This window comes from Elaeis guineensis, chromosome 9 (assembly GCF_000442705.2).
Source record: "Elaeis guineensis isolate ETL-2024a chromosome 9, EG11, whole genome shotgun sequence".
Lineage (NCBI taxonomy): Eukaryota > Viridiplantae > Streptophyta > Magnoliopsida > Arecales > Arecaceae > Elaeis > Elaeis guineensis.
Window position 1 is genome coordinate 33,414,804 of NC_026001.2, and position 10,604 is coordinate 33,425,407.

Genomic DNA, 10,604 nt, shown 5'->3' on the forward strand with positions numbered 1-10,604 from the left:
ACAAAGATGAAATACTGTGTCTGCTCCCTCTACTATCAGGCTCTCTGACTGAGGTAGTCCTCTTAAACTCGGATTCTTCCCCATCAATCGCTGATCCAGACCCCGATTCATAGCATGATGGTCCAAATCGCTCTCTATACCTGATCATCTCCTCCTGTCGGTACTGATTATCCAAGCTCGTCTGAATGACAGCCTCAATCTGTGCCTCCTCATCATCTGGAGCGGAAGTCTCCTTTAACTCTCTAGAGTGATAGGAAGGTGGCTCTACAGCTCGATGGTCTACCTCCGCCTTCTTCTACTTTGCCATCTCCTTCGCTGCTTTCGAATCAGCGAAGTGCTTCTTCATCAACTGTCAGACCTCCTATGCATATTTCCGACACATGGACACATCAGAATAACCACCAATCAGATGCTACTTCAATCTAATCACCCATCCTCCCTTGAACTCTGTGTTGCACCATTTGTATTTCTAATGTACCGAGCCGAGAGCATCTCGCTATGATCCCAATCAATGTCACGTTCTGAATCTTTCTTCTTACTCATTTTTACAAGTATAACAAAATACGGCAGTTTAATAATTATTAAAAAATATTATATATAAATTTAAAAAAATCAATAATAATTTTAAAACTCATAAATTCAAAAAAATATGTTATATACTTCAAATAATATTTCTGAATTGGCTAAAATATAGAACTAATTTTACATTTTTTTTTATTTGATTATATTTTTATTATTTAAATAATTATAAAAATATTTTTTAATTTCAAAAATTTCAAAAAAAATTGAGATTAGATTCAAGTAGCTTAAATCATTCTAAACATGAATCTGAATCTCTGATTTTATATTTTTTTGACTTTATTTTTTAATATTTTTTACGAATAAATATATATATTTAAAAAATATATAATTAATAAAAATCAACGATTTTAATGTCATCATGTAGATCTTCCAAAGATCTATCACATATAATCAAATCATACCAAAATCATAAAATTTTGACATGATTTTTTTTTATTTTCTTACTTCTTCGTTATTATCCTTTTTTTTAGCCACAAAAATATAAAAAATAAAATATTTACTAAAAAAATAATACATTACCTTACTTCCGATCGAAAATCATCGTCTCCTCAAAGAAGTGCTGCAATTTGACGAAATTTTTTTCTCTTTTTTCTAATTTTTTCGAAAGGCTTCGTGTCGTCGAAAGCCTGAGAGCTCTCGAGTTTCTATCAGAGAAGAAATCCTAGCTGCCACTAAATGATAGCCCAGATCCCACCACAACCCCCCACATCCCCCCACCCCCATGTGATATGTCGGTACAGTTTGGTTCAACACCAAACCGTACCGAACTGAGCCATACCGCCCAAAATCGGGCGGTATGGCTCCGAACCGGGCCGAACCGCCTGGTTCAGTGCAATTCGAATGATTTTTCTGAAAAAAGGGCCGAATCGGATTGGCTGGCCACCGATCCGGTTCGGTACACCCCGTACAGGACGGTTCGGCCCGATACAGTATTTCTTGATAGGGAGGAAGGGAGAAAGATGGAGGGTGGTGGATGGCTTCCGCTGCTGACTTCACTTGAAATTTTCAAAATAAAAAAAGGAGCCCTGTCCAGGACCCTGTTTCAAACGAAATAGAGGTCCAACAAGCGGAGCCCCTCCACCAGCCTCCAATGCTGTCCGCCACCCTCTCTCTCTCTCTCTCTTTTTCTCTCTCCCATTCTTCTTCTCCCCTACCCTCTTCGCCATGTCCGACTGCGCTCCACCAACCTTCACAAGCCTTCTCCCTCCCTCTCCCTCCCTTCCTCCTCTCTCTTTCTTTTTCTCTCTCATTCTCTTCTCCCCCGCTCTCTCTGTTATGTTGGTATGGGTCCAGTACGGAATGGCACAAAGGCATACCAAACCAAGTTGCCAGCCAACCGAGGACCTTGTTATTGGCACAACGATCCTTGGCCATGACTTATTAAAGGATAAAGTAGCCACATCATTACCCTCATTTAACCATCTAATAGGTTCCAAGATCTTTTAACTCTGCCATACACATGACTAAGAATGAATTATTGTTTTGTTCATTTCTTATGACTTCAAGAACCATTTTCCTAAATCAAGTTTGAATTTTGCAAGTTCATGCGATATCAGTGCTCTTGGGTTCAAATTAGATTTAGAGAAGTATTTTTTTTTGAAATATACATGGATATCTTAGTGCCTAAATGTAATAAACATTTTACATCTTTATGTATTAAAATGTCATTAAAACATAAATAATATGTTACACTCTAAAACAATAGAAAATGTAATTATAACGCTTTTAGGTGTTTAGAAAGTTTAATAGCATATACTTGTGCATGCCTTTATCAAGTACATATACATGTTTCAGCACAAACCACCAAAACTCAAAGATCCAAAAAGTATACTTCAAAATAATGTCCAATCTGATTTCTTGACATTTATCTTCCAGTTATATATTGTTCTCTAATTTTCTAATTTTCAGTTCTTTGGTTTTTTTTTTTTTTGAAAATTGCTGAAACCATTTAAACTACTAAAATCAAAACAAATTCAATCCACAAACTAAAATAAACTAAAACTGGATTATCAAGACTTTGGCCAAAATTTTTCATCCATAAGCCTTTTATGGCATCTCATAAACTGATTCTCTTATCTCAAAACCATTATGACCATGGTTCACTGAACCCCCCTAAACCGGATGGATCGGAATTTGGGGTGGTTCAGGACGTGTCGAACCACACCAGTAGCTAACCTGTGCGGATCGGACGTTCAATTTGAAATGCCAACGAAAACAAAGCGAGAAAGAAGGAGAGCGAAAAAGAGAGAGAGAGGAGGGGAGTGAAGTAGAGAGAAAGGCCAGCGATGGCCCGTCGAGGCCGCCGAAGGGTGACCGAGGCCTTCAAGGCTCCGTAAGATGCAAGAAGAGAGAGAGATAGAGAGAGGGGAAGGAAGAAAAGCGAAGGGAGGAGAAGGTGGAAGAAAGGTCGCCAAAGGGCCGTCTAGCAGCCTCCCAATCACTTTCACCTTGCTTCTCTTCTCTCTCTACTCTCATTTTCTCTCACGGAGGACCACAGAGCCTGGAAGGCCTCCACGGCCCTCCAATGGCCATCACCAATATCTCCGTCGGCCTCTCTTTCCTTCCCTCCCTCTCCTTCCCTCCCCCTTCTCTTTCTCTCTCTTTTCCTCCTTGGTTCATCCCTCATTTCCATGTCGGTTCAAGCCCGGTAAAAGGGCATACCAACTCGTACAATCAGCCAGCCGACACGGGATCTGATTTCAAGTTGGTGATCCTTGATCATGGCCCTTTCTCTCATCCCTTTGATCCCTAAGCCTCCTTAAGTGGTTCTTTTGCTTTGCTTCAACATTTATCTTAATTTTCATAGTTTGTTCTTCCTCTAGTATATTCCCAAACTTCTTGGTTTTTCCCTTTTTTTTCAAAACTTTGGTGGTGTTTGGTAGAGCATAGAAGGCATGTGCCTAGTCAAACTATCTTATGCTCATTTTTGTTGACATAACTATTACATGTCATCTTATGCTCATTTTTGTTGACATAACCATTACATGTCTACCTTGCAATACACTTATGACCACCTTTTAAGCCAATTTCTTTTGTCCATTTTAGATCATGCCATGTTTTAATTTATGTTATCAAACACATTATATAAATATAATAAAACAGTATGATAATCAATATTGCAATTATGATATAATTTATTAATTACCAATGGTATTGCTGGTATTACTAACATATTAGAAGTTAATAGATAATATGTATTTAATAGTAAAAAAGCATTGCTATAATATCTATATCTATAATTATCTTTTATGTGATAAATATTATCACGATAACTAAATGATCATATATTATGATAATTCTAACAAACAGTAATATTTTTCGTAATATGTTATATATTATATACCAATATTTATAGAATATGACTGAAAATATAAAACAAAAATGACATATCAACATATGATATTACAAAATTGAATACATTGTCACAATAAATTTCTAAAATAAAACAACTATAACATTTTTACATAAATAATAATACAATTTTATTACAATGTATTTTAGTAGGTCTTATGTATTTTAGTGCATAATTATATTATATTACATATTTCAATTGTTTTAATAATTCAATAATATTAATCTTACAATGACAAATATAAAATATTTAGCCAAGGGGAGTTTTCTTATTTTAGAGAAAGAAAATTAGGCAGTTTGTTCTAATTTTTCAGTTTATTCCAAGACAACAATTAAACATCTCAAATTATTCCTTTTGGACATAAGATTTAGATAGCCAATAAAGTTTAGTGTAAAATAATGAACATAGCTATGCCACTGGGCACACCTTTCTGCATTCTCATTTTCATTATTTTAATACTAAACAGTGGCCTTTAGTCTTTCTTTGTTTTCTTTAAGCCTATTGGTAAAAACTCTTATTGGGCACTCGAGTTTCTAGGCTGTTTTTTTTTTCCCTCAAACTCCTGTGTTCTATTCACTTTCTTTGCACATTTTCTGGAATAGTGGACTAAACTGTCAAGTCAATGCACAAAAATATAAAAAGGCACATATTGTGTTGATGCCTCAGTGGCATGTGGCACTAGTAAAATACCATCTATATACCACTGCATGGCACAAAACAATGCTAGTGTTTACCAAGCACTAGCATGACATAGCATCATATGTACCATACTAATTCCAGGCCAGCATGCCACTAGCACAATATGTCTATTGTTCTAATCTTCCTGGCCTCCCCACCTATGAAGATGTTCTCTTGACTTTACCCTTTGCGACAACCAAAATGCTCTTATTCACTGCCATGACGCATGACCCATCTTTTATAGTGTTATGAATAACTGTTTTCAAGCAATGGATGTTGAACTCGCTGCTATATACTAGTGCAGATATTAATTAGTCTCAAAGTCCATCTTCCGTTAAAATTTTGGTGCAGGTGATCAGCTGGATAATCCAGTCTCCAGCAAATCTTTATCCCTGCATGGGACTTAACATATAAAGTGCTTCACTTCATCTCCAATTTTCATTCACCCTTTCCAATACTAAATGACTCAACAAAAATGCTCTTCATCCTAACTTTTAATATCATGACACAAGCCAATCGACAAACATGTCTATTTCAAGTTATTCACTTGATAGTGATCCAACATATGTCGAATTAAATATTTATTACATAAATATACATCCTTGGGATCTAGTTAGATGCAAAATTGGATGATAAACAGCATGGCCCTTTAAACAATATTTAATTTCACAAATTCCAGGATCATCAAAGAAGATGACAATGGCAGTGTTCCAAGACTAGAAATAGCGTGGTTCAAAGTCATAGTATTTAAAACTTTAAGTTTCAAAGATAGTTGTTGGCCTCAGTGCAGCAAATATGCTTATATATCATTTACTGGTAAAAAGAGAGAATATTTCCTGCTATGATAATATTTTGATGGATTAGTTGTAATGGAGTTGGAGTAATTCTTCTGAGGTGGACAAGGATATCCTCAATTATGGGTGAGCTGTCTCAAGTCTTATTGTTCTTTCACATTCTATTTTTATCAATCTTCTTATAATGGAAACTTGCCTTACTTCTGCTGCTTTATTTCTTTCCATACTACAAAATCTGCACCAAATTGGTTCTGGGACAATGTTTTCCTGTTTGATTTCCACATAAGCTGTCTCAAAAGGTTGCTGTCTTCAATACAACAAGCATGAGGGGTCTAATTTGTACATACCATTGCAAGGTCAAAAGAAGTTCTTTAACTATTTTGGCATTCCAAACACCTTGTGTGGGAGTTCAGTGATTCCTCCTGACTGGATGAGTATATCTCCAGCTTCTGCTAGTTCCTCGGGTCTCATTTCCACCTTCTATTTCATTATGCATTTAGGCCTCCATTTTCAGTATTAAAAAAAAAAAAATTATGACTCGCTCTATCATGTTACTTTTTTCCATCACACATCATATGAGTCATAGTTAAAAAACTATGCCACATGAAGAATCTAAAACAACTATTCGGATTTCTACTACAATTACTAACGAAAGTTTCATTCAGCCATCACGACTTCAGTAATTAATCAACCTGACAGTCTTCACTGATCTCACTACAGCAAAGTTTGATCAACATCTAAGTCAAATCCTAATCAAAACGAAACAGAACAAAGAATGTTACTCCAAGTTCCTCGCTAGAAAGTAAACAAGTAATGAATAATATAAAACCTGACTAAATACATCAGCACCAAGAATTTCCTATGGATATAGCCAAAGAAATGTAATTATTACAAAGTATAACTCCCCACAAAACCATTGCAAAACTTAAATTATGATTAAAAGGAAACTTAAGGAGGGCATATATCAAGAAAAGTGAGAGAAGTCGCACCTTTGCAGTATGTGTTCCGGTACACTCCCGCTGCAGATTTCTCGGAGAGTTGGAGCCGCGGCCGTGTGAGCTCTACAGGAAAGGACGGGTGAGTCTTTCGGTGCCGAAAAAAGAGAGAATAAAAAGGGGCTTGGGAGAGAAACGGCATTTGCGGGTCCGGGACTAAGGTTTCTGGAAGAGTAGAGGAGGATGTTAGATATACTGGGCCTGCAAGGTACGACGCAGGCAGGAGCACCGCGGAAACAGACCATGGACGCTCTAGAGAGAGCGAGCGAGAAAACGAATGGCCCTCGGAAGGAATCGGTAGTCCCACAGGAGCGCCGGGGAGTAAAAATATATATAATAAAAAGGGCATTTTGCACGTATGTCCTTGGCGAATTTGGGTGATCCCAAATCTATGCTTCAGATATCACTATTTGCATTATGCCGCTCCATTCATCCAGCTCTGGCAAAGATACGCTTTCTATTAAATTTATGTTAAAAATAACCATATTAAGCGGAATTCTTTACCGTACTAATTTTTTAAAATAAATTTTAATTTATTTATTAAAATAATATAAAAAATATATTATTTAAAATAATATTTTTTATGAATAAAATATTATTCTAAATGAAGTTTATTTAATCCAATCATCCAGCGTACATGGAAGCTTGAAAAAAAAATTACATGAAAATATCGTTCAGAATGATATTTTTAAAAACGCCATTGTGAATAGCATTTTTGAAAACGTCATTGTGAATAGTATTTTTGAAAACGCCATTCAAAATAGTATTTATATCATTATATATATAAAAAAAAGACTGCTTCCCTTCTTCCCACGCCGCCTCTTTCTTCCCGACACCGCCAATCCCTTCCGGTAAACCACCGCTCTCTCCTCCTCCCCCTCTTCCCCCCACGACCCTCTCGTCCTTCTCTCTCCCCCTCTTCCTCCCCCGGCCCCCCTCCTCTGACAACCCTCTTTTCCATCTCTCTCTCTCTGCTCGACCGGCCGCCCATCCGATGCCCCCTCCCCCTCCCATCCAATGCCCCCATCCCCCCCGCCCCTCTTCCTTCTCTCTCCCCTCCCCCTCTTCCTCCCTCACCCCCACCCCCCCCCCCCCCGTCGGCCCTCTCTTCCTTCTCTCTCCCTCTGTCTGGTCGACCACCTGCTCGATGCCCTATCCTCCCCCGATCCGACCCCCGCCCTACGCCCCTCTTCCTTCTCTCTCCCCCTCCAACACATCGGGCCCTCTCTTCCTCATCTCTCGCTCTTTGCTCGTCAACCACCCCCTCCCCCTCCAATCCGATGCCATGCCCCCCTCCCCCCAACCCCACGGCCCTATCTCCCATCCCTTCCCCCTCTGTCCAAACCCCCCCACCATCCACACCGCGCCCCTCTTCTCCTGGACTTTTTCTGTTATTTTTTTTACTAATGTATTCGTTAATTTAATATATTTGTTAATGTGTTAATATTATTTGGTTCTTATTTTTTTCTAAAATCGTCGAGCTTAAATCCGATCCGAAGTCCAAAAAAAATTTTTGAACCAAGCTCGATTAGGAGAAGTGCCCGATCCATTTGCAATGCTACTCGATACTGTGGTTGATGGTTAATTTAAAAAATTTAAATATATTACATTGCATAGAACGTAGACCCATCTCTTGATTAATGTACATATTCTACGGTATCCGTATATTTATATATTTTTATACAGATAAAAAAATTATATATATTGGTCAATTAACTATTCAATTTGGATAATTTAAAAATTATAATTAATTCTACAGGTAATTACAGTAATCAAACGATATGCAGAGGATTTGAGAGAAATTTTGAATAGTATTTTTCTTTAATTCTCCTCACACATCTTCAGTCGTGTGGGGAGAAACAAAGAAAAAATACTGTCAAAATTTCTTTCAAATCCTATTGCATATCATTTGATTACTATAATTATCTATAGAATTAATGTAATTTTTGAATAGGATAGACATATTTTTACCTATTAGTTGATGATAGGATGTATTTATTATGTAAACTATTTTATTAAAATAATTATTAATACTAAATATTTTGATTTTAATATTATCATAGAATTTTTTAAGAAAATGGTTAATGCTCGGTTCGTCTACTATTGTATTATGATGGTACAATAGAAAATGATGAAATGGCATACAGTACAGTCAGCTTGCAAGCCGGATGGTTAGACTGTTTTCATCGTTATCACATCAAGAATTATTGAACCATCTATACAGTGGTATTCTTATAGACAAAAAAAAATGAAATCAAATTGAGATGGAGATCTCCTAATTTATTGGGAAGTTAATGCAGAGTAAGTATATCTTATTTCCATTGATGATGATGATGAAGATATCCAAAAAATTTGATATTTTTTTTAAAATTTTTAGAATACTGATATATTGAATTATATATTGAAAAAGAAGATGTACCTTCTACTAAAAATACTACTCAAATGATGGTACCAAAGTTTGGATACTTTAGTAGGCTTTTAACTTAATAGGGTAATACTCCTAAACCTTTTTCACCTTTCGTAAGTCTAATGGTGCAAAGCATTGGTGTTGAGACCATGTTTGCAGAACAGCATTCTAATACTGTTGGCCCTAATTGTCCAATTATTCAAAGTCCTATAGTGACTTCTTAATGGTGATTTCTCCTATGGTGATTTCTTCTATGCTGGAAGTAGCAGTAAGTGTGGGATACGACACTCAAATGGAGGACGATGATTGGATCAGCACTGAAATAAATTCTGATAATCAAGATTTTGAATCAGATGAGAATGAGGCTGATGAAGAATGGCTTGATGAGAACAGTAACAATGATGAAGATGAAGATAATCGATCCAATATTGTATGAGAACTTGAACCTCATTTGTATGAAAATAATAATGTAAGAGAACCTGAACCTCGTTTGCATGAATCTCATAATTTTTTAACAACTTAAATTGAGATCATGATGGTGGTGTTAGTGCTGGTCAAAGATTGAACTTTGACTATCAGTTTTGAACTTCTCGATGACTGAATTTTCTATAGATCTAATGTTTCAGAGTAAAGATGAGCTAAAGAGAGCTGTTGATTTTTATCACATTTGGAAGCATTGGACATACAATGTAGTTCAGTCACATTCAAAATTATGATCCATATGATGTGCATCATCATATACTGAACAAAAATGTAAATGGAGGCCTCGTGCTGTAATTTTGAAAAAGCATGAATATTTTCATATCACAAGATATGAGGGTTCTCATAATTGTTCGTTTATGGAATTGAGTCGAGACCACAAACATGTCAGTGGAAGAATGATTGGTACATTAGTCCGATATTTAGTTGAGAAAGATTCAAATGTTAAAGTTGAAGCTATTATGGCAGTCGTTAATGAGCAATTTTAATACACAGTGTCATACAGAAAAGCATGATGTGGAAAACAGAAGGTATTGATTGATATTTATAGAGAATGAGAGCTGTTTTATGTAAAATTATCCTATTATATGGCTGCACTCCAAAATGCAAACCCCAACACTATTGTTTGATAGGATTTCTTCCCAATTGGAAATTTCGATGTGCGGGTGTTAAATTATGTTTTTTGGACTTTTCAACCATCCATCTAGAGTTGGAGACACTGCCGTCCTATGATTAGCATCGATGGCGTGCATTATATAAAAAATTTAAAGGTAAGATGCTAATTGCAACTGGAGTTGATGCCGAGAATGGGATTTATCTCCTAGTATATGCAATTGTGGATGAGGAGACGACTGTTAGTTGGAGTTAGTTTTTTTTCGGCTCAAGATACATATCGCACAAGATAGAAATAAAATATATCTAATTTATGACAGACATCCAGATATATTAAATATCATTGTAGATGGGTCTATTGGATGGAGTCCACCACATACCTATCATCGATACTGCTTAAGACATATCTGCAGTAATTTTAATACTCACTTTAAAAATACACAGCTCAAAAGAGAAGTATGGCAAGCAGGGAGCATCCATCAAGTTCGCAAGCTCGACTTTATCATGAATAGGATCAAAATAATGAATATAGAGGTTTGGAGTTGGCTGTCTGAGTTGAAATCAGAGAAGTGGATATTGGCACATGATACCGGCATGCGCTATGGTGTTTTAACTACAAATTTATCGAAGAGTTTTAACAGTATCTTATGAGAAATTAGAAATATGCCAATTACAGTTTGTGTTCAACTGACATTTAATCATTT

The 10,604-nt window shown here is 36.4% G+C and overlaps 1 protein-coding gene across 11 annotated transcripts in view; it reads right to left on the reverse strand.

The window, feature by feature from the left end:
* LOC105051231 (DEAD-box ATP-dependent RNA helicase 58, chloroplastic) overlaps nucleotides 1–6,731 on the reverse strand; it is an 85,563-nt gene extending 78,832 nt beyond the window's left edge. For 3 of the 11 annotated variants that reach the window (XM_073243476.1, XM_019852683.3, XM_029266493.2), the window contains exon 1: nucleotides 6,396–6,535. Coding sequence is in view for 5 of the 11 variants with exons in the window: in XM_029266491.2 (XP_029122324.1) it covers nucleotides 6,396–6,646 (251 nt within the window). In the remaining 6 variants the exon portion in view is untranslated. Of the gene's footprint in view, nucleotides 1–6,395 lie in introns of all 11 variants that reach the window. The other 8 variants (XM_073243475.1, XM_073243474.1, XM_029266491.2 and 5 more) reach the window with 7 other exon arrangements.
* Nucleotides 6,732–10,604: the final 3,873 nt, after the last annotated feature.